Source organism: Triturus cristatus, chromosome 6 (assembly GCF_964204655.1).
Source record: "Triturus cristatus chromosome 6, aTriCri1.1, whole genome shotgun sequence".
NCBI classification, from domain to species: domain Eukaryota; kingdom Metazoa; phylum Chordata; class Amphibia; order Caudata; family Salamandridae; genus Triturus; species Triturus cristatus.
In genome coordinates, this window is record NC_140589.1 from 1762566434 (window position 1) to 1762581561 (window position 15128).

Here is a 15128-nt window from a genome sequence, read left to right on the forward strand (position 1 = left end):
CGCTCTCAATCAGGTTGAAACCAAGTACCACCTTGTCATAATTTTGTAAGCGTTTTCTTTACGTCGCCTACAAATTTTCTATATCAGTTCTAATGATATAATGATGTTCCATCAGGGCAAGGTTTTTTTTTTTTTGCATAGTTTTATATAGCGCGAACTTGACCCGAATCCAATTAGGTATCAGAGCGCTTTACATAGCACCAGTTACGTTACATGAGGACAAACATTCATTTTTTTGTTAGGCACGGGGAGATTAAGTGATTTGCCCAGAATCACAGGATGTTCAGCATCATTACCGAGACTCGAACCCAGGTCTGAGGTCGAGCGCCCTAGCAGTTAGGCCAACTCCTCTCCCCAAAGGTTTGCCCAGACAAAAGAGCCTTGTTTACCTCCATCCTGGCCAAAATCCAGCCCAAGTAAAAGGTGGGTTGCGCTTGTTTCCAAGTAAATCACCGGTCGGCACCTTAGCTTTCCCACAGAAAGTTTCATAGTAAGTCTGGCTGCTAGAGCGGACAACCAGGCAACATTAAACAAAGAAGAAGCTGTGTTTGTTTTATGTTGGCCATTACCCACTTTTCTTGTTCTTTCTTTCAAGCATTCTTAAACCCTTTTAGCGCTCCCACTGTATCAGTCTTCTGGCACATTTACATTACGCTGCCTCAATTCCATAGCCATTCCTACCAACAAACCACACTACCTAGCTGAAAAACAAGTATTCTCTGGCAATAAACGCACCACGTGCGGTACCAAACCTAATGTTATTGCGGATCCTGAAGACTAGGACAGACTAGGAAACAATCCTTTTCCTTCTTAGTTTGTCCAACTTAGACTGGCCAATTCACTCCTGATCTTTGGAAAGAACTCAAGATCCCCACTTTTCCATCCATACCCATCCCCCACTCATAACATACGGTTTGGCTCCCACTGTATACCTCTGATGTACCTGAACATAATTAATAAACGCTTTGTCTAAACTACAGATGTCCCATAATGCAATTACGTATGTTTCCCATTGCTATAAAAATGTCCATTTGTGACCTAAATCTCTCAACATGATGCCAGTTGAAAAATGCCCCATTGTTCTCTGGGTTTAAACGGCACCATATTAAAAAAAAAAAAAAAATTGCTAAGTGCATATTCTTTGGAATGAGACTGTGATTATTGCTAGTTATGTCTTTTTTTGTTTTTAAACAGGACTCCGATTCTCCAAGACATTCTACAGCTTCAAACAGTTCCAACCTGAGCAGTCCTCCGAGCCCAATCTCACCGCACAAGACCAAGAGCCTCTCGCTTGAGAGTACTGACCAAGCAAGTTGGGACACATGAACTGCTTCAGCATTCGTGGCGACCGACATCCCAGCATCTTTATGTCCCCCTGGCTTCTCTTCAGTTGCCCCAGGTCTTTTGCTTTCCTTAGTCCTACTGCCTCTGCACATGACCGGGCATTAGCGATGTGGCAGAAAAGTCTCTGCCTTCTTCACCAACATCCAGCCGCACTGAACCCATCCCAGACTCATGAGCAGCAGCAGCGGAGAACGACCAGCAGCTCAGAGAGCGGGCAAGAGAGATACGCTTCATTTTACATGGTTGCACCTGCTTTAACTTTCAGCTGAAAACACTGAGCTTCTATGTACAGTTAAATAAGCAAAAGAAAAAAAAAAGCCAATGCAGTTAGGAAAAAACAAGCTGAAAGATTTCTTCACAATGCCTAATATACAACACTACATTCAGGATTATCACTGTGTTCTAGACGTGCAGTATATCAAAGGTGCAACGATCTCCCAGACAATGGCCAGCGATGAATGTCTACCTAAGTGATGCCAATGACCCCCCCCCCCCACTGGGAGAGACAATGCATACTCCACTCTTTAAAGCAAATTCAAGTTTATTGTAAAATACATATGTATATAAAAGCATCATTGATTCACTTGGACCAAGATGCATATTTAAACCCTATCCTTTAATTTAATGTCCTTCCCATTTCCTTACTAATTAATCCTGATTTTAGGGGGAAATGCATAGAAGCGTCCACCGGGCCTCCCGGTTCAAATGGTTGCAAAGGTAATGGTGTAACGCAGGCAACAGCTCATCAGACAGCTGTTTTTCTACAGAATAAGAAGCAAATATTTTTGTTGTCCTAAAGGTCATTTCAAGGCGCTGTGGGTTGTTGGAATAATGATGAGTACTATTGGACCTGCTTATGCATGCACCAAAGCGCCTACAGCCCTCTATTTTTAAGGTGATGTGTTGGGGTCTATCTGTTTCTGAACTTCTAACATCACTGCACCCTACAAGACATCTGTGGACTGAACAGTGTGAAGTTTGCTGCTTAATGGTGGAATATCCATTTCCCGAAAACACTACGATTAGGAAATTAAGTTTAAAATTATTTGCAAAACCTGTTTTAGTGATGGAAAAAAAAAATGAACAAGAGAGAAACCTTTAACTCACTTCTTCTCCACTCATTCACCGAAGGCATTAATAATGTACTGTGTAGCATTGACAACACAGGGTGAATGTTACTTTATTGTTCGGCCAGTTGCTGTATAAACACGTGCATCTCATTTATGAAAGACCACTTTGCAGTGTTCATCAATTGTAAGAAACCAGAAATGCCTAAATCCCCCATATTTCTTTTCATCTTACATGTACCTGAAAAATAAGGGGGAGCTGGACATAAGCGCGAGATGTGCACACATGTCATGTTCAGTTTAAAGTATACGCATACTATACACTTGTTACAGCACTATCTCTGCACACTAACAATCGTTCTGTAAATGACAATCTGTGGGTGCATTTATTATCAGATTCATATTTCGGGCCTACAAACAGCCCTGTTGTCCAGATTCAAATCTGAAGAAGAATAAAGGAATGAATGCATACATTGTAGAGATACATCTTATAAACTAATGTTAAAGGATTCATAATATTGCCTACTTTCATCGTCCATCCACAGTACAGCCTAGCGGCTCCTTCAGACATCTGATTGGGGGACAACGATAGAGCACCATCATCCAGGAGGAAAGGTAAGCAAGATAGGCACTGGCTTCCAGACAGAACCTTGAACATAAGGGAATCAGTTTGTGTGTTTTTGACAACTTTCTTGCAGACAATCCCTCAGTTGTTAAGTTATCGGGCAGACACTTACAACTGGCTGCACTAATTCCAGTATTTAGATGTACCTCTCTTTGTGAAAGCTCTGCTTCAAGAGATGCTGGAGCTCTCAAGTGCATTCTTCCCAGATGAGAAGTTCTATTTAGTGCAGCAAGGCTACGCTTAACAATGCTTAATTGCAAGCCTAGGACTGTAGATGAATGGAGAGATTGTACACTCTGGAGCCATTTCTGTTGTTATATCCTTTTTGTACTTGTATTTATTATAGTTTTGCCCCATTTTTCTGAATCCCAGCACACATCAGGTTTTCTCTGCTGAAACTTTACTCTCTAATTATACAAGTGCTATCTGCACCCAAGTGCTCATCAGGATGGCATGTGTATGGTCACATAGCTGTGAAATCAAGTGGCGATTTCAGTCGAAGTGGCACAGTAGTGCACACTTCTGAAACAACATATTCTTCTACTATTAGGACAGACCATGTACCAAAGGACTCTCACCCTTGCGTGTTCTGCTGCTTTCTTGTGTGACATGTCATATTATTCACACAACTTGCCAGTTTAGTTTGTGTTTGTTGCAATTACAGTTTCATTTTATCTGTTAATAGGAGCCTATTTGTAATCCATATGCTGGTACATTTTATAAAAAAAATACACATCTATGAAAAAAACTAAAATGCTGTCAATCCCTAGATGAGGCGAGAAAGGTTGAAAAAACTGAAGCATGTTGTATATTTTATTTGATCATGTGGTATGTCAGGAGGGGGTACAAGTCTTAGAACCCATGATCCCCTCTGCATCATTGCTCTGTATTAATAGATTTTTCATAATACACACTTGTTTTGTTACATATCACAAAGTCACTCATTGGCATCTTGCCTCATAATCTTGAGCGGTAACAATAAAGACATCTTGCGTAATATGTGCAAGACATGGGCCTAGGGGTGCAGCATTGCATTCCATTAACAGTTAAGCTAGTCAGTGGGAAATGGCCTTGCATATCAAGCAATCGACTGGTGTTGTAGCATAAGTATTTTCTACAATCTCCCGAGACAACATTCTGATGTTGACCACATTATACGGGCAGCTGCTAGCTTTAGGTAGGGTATTTCAGCAAGTATCGACGTGGACCATAGCTTCAAGCGCAAAGACTGAAGAAAAGGCAGATCCACATTTTTTATTTTTTTTAGACATCACATTTTTTATTTTATAAAATATTCGGTATCAGTAAAAACATTTTTTTAAAACATACACGCTGGGAGTTTTTCCCGTATCAAAAGAGCATTCCTAATGCTTGAAATCCTGTCATCTGCATTCATCCATCGCGGATTATATTGTTTTAGAGCCTATTTGAACATGTCATATTTAGCTCTGGTCCTGTTCCTTGTTCTTACATGAGGGATTTCTAGCAGAGGGATGCCAAGTTTGCAAAACAATTCCATTTTGACCAGACTGGCATTTCAGGACTAGACGCTCAGTGCCTCCACCTCCCATGTCTTATCAGCAGGGCTTCTTACTGGTGATGGTCCAGTGCATAATCTCACTCAGGTTTATTTAGTGCTTGGCATCTGAGAGCTGTTATGTGCTCAGTCATAAAAAGTTAACATGCATCATGCAGCTCAGTTGAGTTTTATGTTACATTGGGTGTCATAGAATTGCTAATTTGCACATTATTATTAAATCACGTTCATGGGGGGTTGAAACTGCTTAGACTTGATGAATAAAGCTTCATCCACGAAAAATGCTGCTAATCTTTATTGATTTGACATTTCTTAACTCTTAGTGACTTAAGAGTGGTGCTGTTCATCAGTATGAACAATGGACTTCAACCCTCTACCGCCCTGTTTGCCATTTACTCTTTTCTTTCGTGATGTGTAATGGAGAAAAGTTATTTGATAGCACCTCAAAATAGCCTTACATGAGGGAACACGCTGAAGCATTTTTTAAGCAGAAGTTGCTTCTAGCATCTACTTTTGTTCTTCTCTGGTAGTGTGCTTCTTTTAAACTTAATTACTCTAGTGCAGTGAAGCAATGACCAATCATTTTACTGACAAACGTAGTGTTTGTCATACCCAGTAGATCTGCAGCTTCAATGAAGGTGCATTGTAGAATTAGATTCTCGCACACTGCTTCTCTACCTCTCCTCACTCGTTAAGACTCTTGGGAGATCCCATCGCAGCCTTTGTGGGATCAGGTTCCGGTCCTTCTCTGTGAGGTCATACTGCCGCAGAGGAGCTACAAAACAAAAGGTCTGAAGAAAAGCTGTGGAATATTTTCAACAGAGCGTATAGCAATGATTGCTGTTATGTATTTGTTTGATTGGCTCTTTGCGAGCCTTCTACGGGATCTAACAGTGGGGTCTCTAGCATGTTTAAACGGCAGGGTAGGAGCGTTTGTAGGCCAGCGATGAACCTAACGGAGCAATGAGGCGCATCAGTCCGAGGCCAGCGACGATCCTAGCAGAGCAGTGTTGCGCATCAGTCTGAGGCTAGCGAGTTTCCAACAGAGCATTGTTACATATCGTTCGTGCTCAGCTTCTTGGTTGTCACACCCCCAAAGAGCACTCTTCTGTAGCATTTTCTTGCCACTGGTGCCTGAACTCATTTTTGTAGCCTGTACTCTGGGGCAGTGCTGGACTGGCCAGGTCGGAAACCTGCGGTGGACTTGGGGGACAGTGGGCTGCTTTCCAGGCTCAACGGGCTGACAGAGCAATGTTCTCTCAGCCCATTAACTGAGTGGACCCTCGGTGTTAGTAGGGGGAAGCTTGTCCTTTCTTCCTATGTGTGATGTATGCCTTTGGTTATCTCCGTTAAAGGTATATACTGCTGGGAAATGAATAAATCAATGCTTTCCCCACTACTCACCATCTCTGTGAAGTATGAGCCGCCTTAGCTACCTAAAGTCAACAGAAATAGTCACTATAAAACTATGGTTCCAAAATAATGTGTTCTTTTATCATCAGGAGCATGTGAGCAATTGAGTACTGCACAGCTAAAGAATAGGAAGTGAGGCATTGTTTACTGCCAATCAAATTAATCCCGCCTCCAGAATTGTTTTACAAGCGCGTCATTGTTACTTCCCAGGGTTCTCGACACTATTGTTCTCCAAGAAGGCTTTGTATTACCATAAATAGACAGGATGACACAATTACGTTTCTGCACTGTATCACATACTGAGCTAATTTATAACTATTTCGTTACTTTCCATTTTCACTTATCGTAAACTAACATACGTTATGAAAAATTGCAATGAGGGTGTAATATGGTTGATACAAAAAAAATCAAACGGCTCTACATTATTTTGTGACATTTTACTTGCCTTTTTATGTAAAACAGTTCATATCATTTACTTTTAAATATAAATATTTTTAGGCTTTTTCCATGTAATATTATTGTACAGTTTTGCATGTCATAGATGTAATCACTTTTATGTTTTAGAGAATACAATCCAAACAGTTTGGGGGATGGGGCTGGCTAGGAGCGAGACATTGCTTTAGCTCCTATCACTTTTTATTTGGTTTTGTTTTGTGCCCTCCGAGTCGTAGGGAACTTTGTAAGAGATTCTCTGCTACTGAACAATGATGTAGATTCTTTTGCACAGAAATATTTAAGGTGGACAGTCAAAAATGTAATAAAAGACTGGCTGCCAGTATTTTATGTTGGTAAAACACAAATAAATATTAATCTGACTTTGATGTATTGCAATAAAACAGGGATCTGTAAGTCATTATGAGTGTCCAATTATTTATTATTGATATTTTGTACTGTATTTAACTTGCTGGTTAGTTATAAATGTTTTATGATGAAGCAAGAGAACTATTTATTCTGGAATGATAATGAATGTTGGGAAAAACTAAAATTGTGTTAACTTTTGCAGAGTTGATACATTTTGTAAATCATAAAATCTGTAGTTATTTTTACACTTAGTTAAGTGTCAATCTTTGCCTGTTTTCACCTTTTTTAAACCTTTTGAAACTTTGCAGACATTGTAGAGCTTATGAAATTAATATGTTCCAAAATAAACTTCACAAAGTTGAAGAGCATTTTTTTAACTACAAACACCAGTCCCATAAAGTAAAAGAATACCCTTAATGGGACATCAGAGGACATAATCATTTTTCTTCAGTTGAAAACTGAAGCCTTTTTCTTCTGGGATGTGGACTGTGCTCTTCACCATTTTGATTAATGTTGTCAATGGACAGATCATTTGGTCTTGATGTTTCAGTAATCGGATGTTAACAAGAAAACACAAATGCACCAAAAGACCTGTGTAGAAGATGTTTCACTTCTGAGAATCATATTTGTCTGTCTCAAACAGACAAAATCAAAATAATTTTCCAGTGTTGAAGTTGTTGATGTCCTTCTGATAACTGAAAAGGGAAAATATACTGTGACCTTGTTGCCAATTTCCTAAAATAAATTCTCAAGTGGAACTTGTCTTTTTTGTTCACTTGGTGTCAAAGTAAAGGAACATGTCATCAATTGAACAAAAGCTGTGACTGTCTACGGGGCCCCGATATGGTTGACCAACACGATTCGAAGCCTGAGGTCACGTGTTCTGTACACGCAGCCATTCCACAAGCCATCATACCAAATTGTAATAATGATGATTATCCTGTCACTGTCCTTGTCACTGGTTCCACTGAGATAAAAATGCCATCAGGCTTGACCCTTTTTATTGAGATGGTTTAACAGCTCTGTCTAGTATGCCCATTTGTTCCCTTACGTTCAAACTGCTTGGCCTCAAAGCTGTTTATGTGATTCTCAATTTTCCCTTGGCAATGAATAGTTGTGTATCTTCTGGTAGGACATAGTTGATGTTCTCGTGAATGATACTTGGTTGATTTCATGTAGCATGCTTTGCAGTATATCGCTGTTTTAGATTTGCATGCAGTGACTAATCCTGCGATTTAGTGTTTAGCTTTGCCTTACCAGAATGACTCATCAAGCCAGCAGTGCCTCCGCACAAAGACCCCCACCTTAAATGTTTGTCAGCCATTAGGCTCTAATTCTAAACATCTTGCACTAATCGATAATAAAGTATTAATATTTCCATTAAGAACAGCATGAAAGAATATAGGAAGGTATGGCCCCTGAATGTTGGAACTAGAACATCAAGGTATACAAGTATTGAGGACAAAATATCAAACCCAAAAGTGCGAAAGGCAAGTATAGATTTTGTATAGCTAATTTCACATATATGTACCTTGAAGATACACATATCTTCAGGGTACTTAGATCTGGAGTTAGGAATCGTAAATCTATACTTCTTCTATATGCACTTATCTTTCGATATTCTGGTCTTCGATATTTTGAACACTATATTCTTGTATCTCAATATTCTGTCGTACACTCCATTTAAATAATGCAGGACCAGTGACCATCAAGAGAGAGGATTCTCACGTCAAGGCTACCGCAGACTTTGGTGGCTCAAGTCATATGAGAATGCTTCCAGCTTAAATTTAGACACCAGCATTATGAAAAATATTTCATTTCAATTCTGCCCCAGTTCAATAATCCGACGCTCTCAAAAAACCACCATATGATATACAGTATCTGCTTGCCTAAAGACCACAGTGGCACCAAGCTTCAAGTACATAACAAAATGTGGTTCACAAACAAATGTGTCCGATGTGGTAGGACATGTCGACGATGGAGGGATGCGATGAAGTCACTTCCCCCAAAGACGTGAGTGAACGTGAGCATGCAACTTGCATGTGTAGTAGTATAAGGGTATAGCTAGAACAAGTCTAGTACTTGCCGTTGTTTCCAAGAGGAATCACTTGTGGAAAAAAAGAAAAAAAAAAAACACAAAGGTACATTTTGTAACATATGTGCTGTAAAGCCAGTGAAGGTGTGATGTTGCCGTGTAACTTCACAGAGAGAAACACACTACGTGTGGGTGCGTGGTATTGGTATTCAGGAAAGATTCACCAGGAAAGATCTAAAGGCCTGAAATGATTCATACCAGAGATACTCAGGCAAGAGGCTTAACTTGTCCAACCAAAACATAGGGTGCATGGATTGAACGTGCAGGCGTATTTTCACTCATACTGCCAACTCCATGGTGGGGTTGATCACATTCTCATCAACACACCCAACTTCCTTGTGTTGATCAAAAAGTCTAATTTTGAATGTTAGTCTAGGGTGGTAAGTTGCACTCACCCCACATTAACAGGGCATCTGCTCCCAACTGGGGCATGAGAGGGAGGCCTTGTAGTCAAACACTCAGTAAAAATTGAGAAAATGCGAGGCTCATAAGGAGAAATATTAGAAACGTGTATATTTGGTAAATTCCTAAAAGAGGCGTCCTATACCTTCACCTTGTGAAAAAGATCTGACACTTACTTCGTCAAAGGTCCTTCACTGCTTGCAACCTACACTGTGCTCTGCTCCCTTGCTTGTCCTATTCGTAACTGAAAAACATCTGGTATAATTATCCCTGCTTGCATTCGAGCAAAGGAAAAGCAGTGCCGGGTTGACCACGCCTGTCAGGTGTTGTTGTTGTCAGGTGATTGGTCAAGATGTGGAGGCTTGGCCCAGAGCACTCATGGGACGTGACGCCACGCACGGGGCACTGAAGGTTCTGGAGAGTTCGAGTCTTAGATGCCGGGCAGAGTAGCACGTATTTTGGAGGCTTGACCGTGGACGTCACAGAGGGTGGTTCTCATGGAGACCGGCAGCGCTGTGGCTCTACTATCTTTAAAAAAATACAGAGAAAAAGAGTACGGAGGGATTAATATCCTATTTATTTTCAATGTAGGACATAGTTAATTACCTTAACATGAGTATATAATTCTACATGGACCATTTATAAAAAATTAATTTAGCACACATACATGCCATGGGAACGATCTCCGACCATAAATTTTTCCAAAACAAATCAATACCAAAAAAATACAACAATACATGTACATTTAACGAAATAAAGAAATATATATATATATATATATATATATATATATATATATATATATATGAATATCAAGCGCATCCTTCCACTTCCCAGCGGGCGAGGAGGAAAAGCACACGGACACCAGACGTGCTTCATAAAGATTTATTCAAGGTTGGTAACGGCGAGGCATGTCATTACGCGTTTCGGCCACCAGGTGGCCTTGATCACATAAAGTAACAACCATACTGAACATCCTTTTATACAGCATTTTAAAGTCACGTGATGATTGGTGTTGAACGATATGGAAGAGATACTCGTGATTTGTTTGTCATTATATAGCCTGATGGAGGTGTACAAATACATGATCAGTAATAAGGTGCAAATACTAGCTATTTAAAGTGCATAGGTTGAAGTGCAAAATGCAAATTATGTGCAAAATATGCTGAAAAGTGTAAACTGAAAATAGTTGCATAGGATATTTAATTATAAATAGGGGGTAGCTATAAAACTATTTAAAAGTATAAAATACATTTAATAAAAGCCCTCGAATTTAATCGCTTATAAAACAATATCAAGATGTTTATGTGCAAAATACGCAATGATTATATCCACACTGATCAGCAAAAAAAGAACTCTCAACCTAATTTACAAATGATCATGGGTACAAGGTTCAATAATTGACAAGCAAAAAATAGAAATTCAAAACCTAATGACAATATATCGCTCATGTGAATCCTGATTTTCAAAACAAGTGCAAAATGTGTTAAAGTGATAGAATAGGAGAACACGAGAAAGGAACCTACATGTGTCTGGCAATGGAAATTCATGGAATGTCCCGGCCTGAATATCAAATAAGTCCAAAATCAAAGTCCAATTTCAAATTGTAGGGATTGGTTAATGGGCGTTTGCATCAAAATTGTGATGTGAATTTCTTCAGTCGCGACGTTCCCAAACATATGATGGCTTATGGACTTTGTAGAGGCTACATTGGGTGTATTTTCCATTGAAGATGTTGCAAACATCGGTTCCAACAAGAATATGGGCGACAGTTGAGATGGCAGTAGACTGAGCAAAAGTAACCAAACAGAAGGCGGAAAGAGGCAGGAGAAAAAGAACCAAAAAACAAGAAACAAATACGCATTTAAAATTAGTAAATGGTTCATCAATTATAAACCCTCATTGTAATGTTTGGACAGTAATAAGTAATGTTACTTCCTTGTTTTACCAACTATTTATGGTCAAAATTTAAAATAGCATAAAGGAGACTAAAATCAAGGAACAGGTGACCAAACACAAAACAGATGTTGATGGATGTCTCATTTGACTCTTTCAGATTTTGGTCTGAAAGGATGTATATGCGTATGTTCACGTAAAGATAATCTGATACTATCATATACAATTGTACAAGTCCTCAGAATTATTGAGTCCTGTGGGGGCCTTACTGTCGAACTCAAGGATGTACCTTGTTTCGAGCTGTCTTAACGATTTTTCTCTATTGCCCCCTCTGCGTTGTGCAGGAATATGGTCAATAACAAAGTACTTGAGACAATTCAGGTCATTGTTGTGATACTTTTTAAAATGTCGCGCTACGGGGTAGCTTGAGTCATTGTTGACAATTGCTCTTAGGTGCTGAAGGATTCTGGTGTGGGCTTGGAGTTTTGTACTGCCAATATAGTTTAACCCACATGTGCAGTTTAGGACGTAAACCACGAATTCTGACTTGCATGTATAGTGGCCCTTGATTTGTCTTACAGTGGGGCTAAAGGGTACACGATATTCGGTGGTGTTTTGACCGAATTTGCATGCCCTGCAGCTTGTACATTTAAAGAATCCATTTTTAGGTTTAAGCCATGTGCTGTTAGCAGGTTTGTCCCTATTGGATCCCATGAGTTCCCCCTTCATTGTTTTAGCCCTTCTGTATGTGATCACAGGTTTAGAAGGTAATATTGGGGCCAGTACACCATCAGTAAGTAGAATGGGCCAATTTTTAGAAACAATAGACCTTATTCTAAGGTGTTGCCTACTGTAAGTAGTAATTAAACGTGGTACGTCCAAAATGGAATCATCCACCACCAGATCAGGTACATTGATGATGGGGATGCTGGACTTATCAATTAGTAAAGTATCTCTGGGCATAGATTGTACTTTATCATAGGCCTCCCTCAGAATTCTTTCAGTGTACCCTCTTTCCTTCATCCTTGTTATAGCCTCCTCCGAGCATCTAGTTCTCTCCTCAGATGTACTACAGATACGCTTTATGCGGAGGAGTTCCCCATAGGGGATACTTCTTATCAGATGCTGCGGATGGGCACTGCTGGCATGCAGAATGGAATTGCCAGCAGTGGGTTTCCTATACAGGGTTGTCTCAATTTTGTTGTCAACAATCATGACTCTAGTATCAAGGAACTCAACTGAATTGTGATCTACGTGCGACGTGAATTTGAGATTAAAAATATTACTGTTTAAAATCTCAATAAAATTCATTACACTAGAAAGATCCCCATTCCAGACCATAAAAACATCATCAATGAACCTGAGCCATGTGACAATCTGGGAATTGAATATTTCCGCATGTGTCCCCATGAGAACCTGCTCCTCCCACCAGCCAACATGGCGACATACCGCACGAAATAAATCTTTTGCACGAATTACCTGGTCCGTGTCCGTGAATGCTTCGAGGCTGATCTACGGAAGTTGGTGATATATATATATATATATACACGACAGTATATATCACCAATACCCCAAAATGTTATTTAATAGCTAGTGTTCACTCATTAAATCTGGGTGATACACTCAGAGGTAGTCCTAACAGCACCTGAGGTGAAAACACCTCGCTATCCTTTCAACTCTATGTGCTATCACTGTTACAACAATATTTGGAATTCATAGAGACTCCTCTATACGAAGCTGTCGACGCGGACGCATTTCAGCCGTCTATTTCTAAACCAATGATTACACACGAAAGTACATCCAACTAAGGTACACAGTATCTGACTGTTATGCTTATAATCGGGTGGTTGAACATCACAACGATCTCCGCACAACAAGAGGTGCGCCCCACAGAGGTGAATTCTCGGGTTGATCTGGTACCTTATATCATTAGAGGCAATTCCAGTTACAATGACAGGGATTTGCGGGACCCCTAACCCTGACGCATTGGAGGGGGCCCACAGTCGAAAATTAATATTATGTTCTAATCGACTGTTACACAGATTTGCACTACTTGCGGATTTGCACAATTGTTTTTAATTGTAAATCAATTGTATTTTATCTAATGAATGAAGTTATTTTAATAAGTGTGATACATACAATGTAATTGGTAATGTATTTGATAATGCAATGTTCACACATGATCATGCAGTAGTATTTTCTCTACCTCCATTTATAATTCAATCACATGCTTGAACTTTGAACCCTGTAAAATTTGCACTGTCACTTTAAATTCTGTGGTCTAACGCATTCACATTGTCATGTGAACAAGGCTCGGACGAGCCGAAACGTTATGGCGACATACCGCACGAAATAAATCTTTTGCACGAATTACCTGGTCCATGTCCGTGAATGCTTCGAGGCTGATCTACGGAAGTTGGTGATATATTTGGCCGATGGTTTCGCGCGGCCATTACACGAGACCCTTTCTGTGAATTGGACAACGCTGACTGCGAAACACTCTTCCGGTTATCCTGGAGATTCTGCATTCCGGAAGGAATACGGCGTTTGACCCCCCTGAACCTGCACGCTAGACGCCAAACAAGTGCAACGAGAGGAAAAAGTTCCAGCGGTACCAGTGCCGGACGACACGATACACGCGAAGGAGATTCCTGACTGCACGGCATTCATATAAGTCAGGTATTCAGGGGAAGAGAGCTATTGTGCGCGGGCTACAAACAAACTGTGATATAATTCAAATAACCGTTTGTAAACGCCCATTATTGTGTATAGGTGCATTACGAGTATGTCTGCCGACAATGTGAAAGACCGGGAGGCGGCTGCTACCAATATGTTTTCTGAAAGCCTCCCACTACCCATCAATATTCGTGGTAAACGGGACATTCAGACCAACCCAAGCAATACTCTAAAAGAGAAATTCAAAATACTTGAGAAAAAATAAAAAAATGAGCAAAGCAAGCGATGGGAATCAAAATCCCTCCAAGGGTATATCGACGTCAATCGAATCCCGAGAGGACTAAGAATTTTAACTGCCCCGAGCTATGAGAATCCCAATCCAGATTTAATGCGGGAATGGGCAGAGAGCAACTTGGAAGCATCGAGGCGCCTGGTTTTAATACTAATCAAATACGCTGACATAGACAGAGCACAGCTTTTTAAAGAGATAGGAGATATCTATGAGGATTTGGAAAAAAACGGTGAAACAGATGAAAAAATCAAACTTACCAATGAGATGACGGTGAGGTTCAAGAAAGAAGAAACCAAAATAATGGAACGCAAAGCTTTTAAATTTCAACGCGATCGGAATGACTACGAGTTAGGCCAAATCTTTACATTCTCCAAAAAGTATGATTCGCTAAGAGGCCCGGCGACAAAGACATACAGCAAAGCCAGAGTACCCAATAGAAACAAGGACCAATTGGACACGACAACATCAGATCTGAGCTCAGCAGTGAGTAGTGGGTCAGAATCAGAGCTCCGTAACATTGAAGCATTAGACCAGTCTGCCAAACCTTCACCAGGGGATGAAATAGGTTTTTTATGCCACGAGCGGATGCAGTCTCTTCGGCCCAGGACCCAAAGAAATTACAGCGAAAATACGCAAATTACAAACGGCGCCAGAGGTACAGGGCGAGGAAGGGGCGCCCCCTATCAGAACAAAAGGAGGGGCAGGGGCCAATGGGCACCCAAGAATCTACAATAAGCAGCAACTCTACTATTAATAATTTCGAACAACAAGAGAGAGAGGGTCAAGACACACTCCTAGTCCCCCTAGATCAATCATAAGAAAACAACAAAAGAGTGTAATGAAGACAGAACGTATGAGTCTGAATAACACAAACTAATATAACACTGCAAGTCAATCTGGAGTGATTAGTGAACCCTCACTCATCAACATAGTTGATGACATGCTTCATCATGGGGTTCTGCTGGAGGTACCTTGTGTAC

General features: G+C 40.3%; 1 protein-coding gene across 3 annotated transcripts in view; it reads left to right on the forward strand.

Moving 5' to 3' along the window:
- CDC42BPA (CDC42 binding protein kinase alpha) overlaps positions 1 to 6840 on the forward strand; it is a 797672-nt gene extending 790832 nt beyond the window's left edge. For all 3 annotated transcript variants that reach the window (XM_085613029.1, XM_085613030.1, XM_085613031.1), the window contains one exon: positions 1195 to 6840. In XM_085613029.1, coding sequence (XP_085469155.1) covers positions 1195 to 1326 — 132 coding nt within the window. In that variant the 3' untranslated portion in view covers positions 1327 to 6840. The remainder of the gene's footprint in view (positions 1 to 1194) is intronic.
- Positions 6841 to 15128: the final 8288 nt, after the last annotated feature.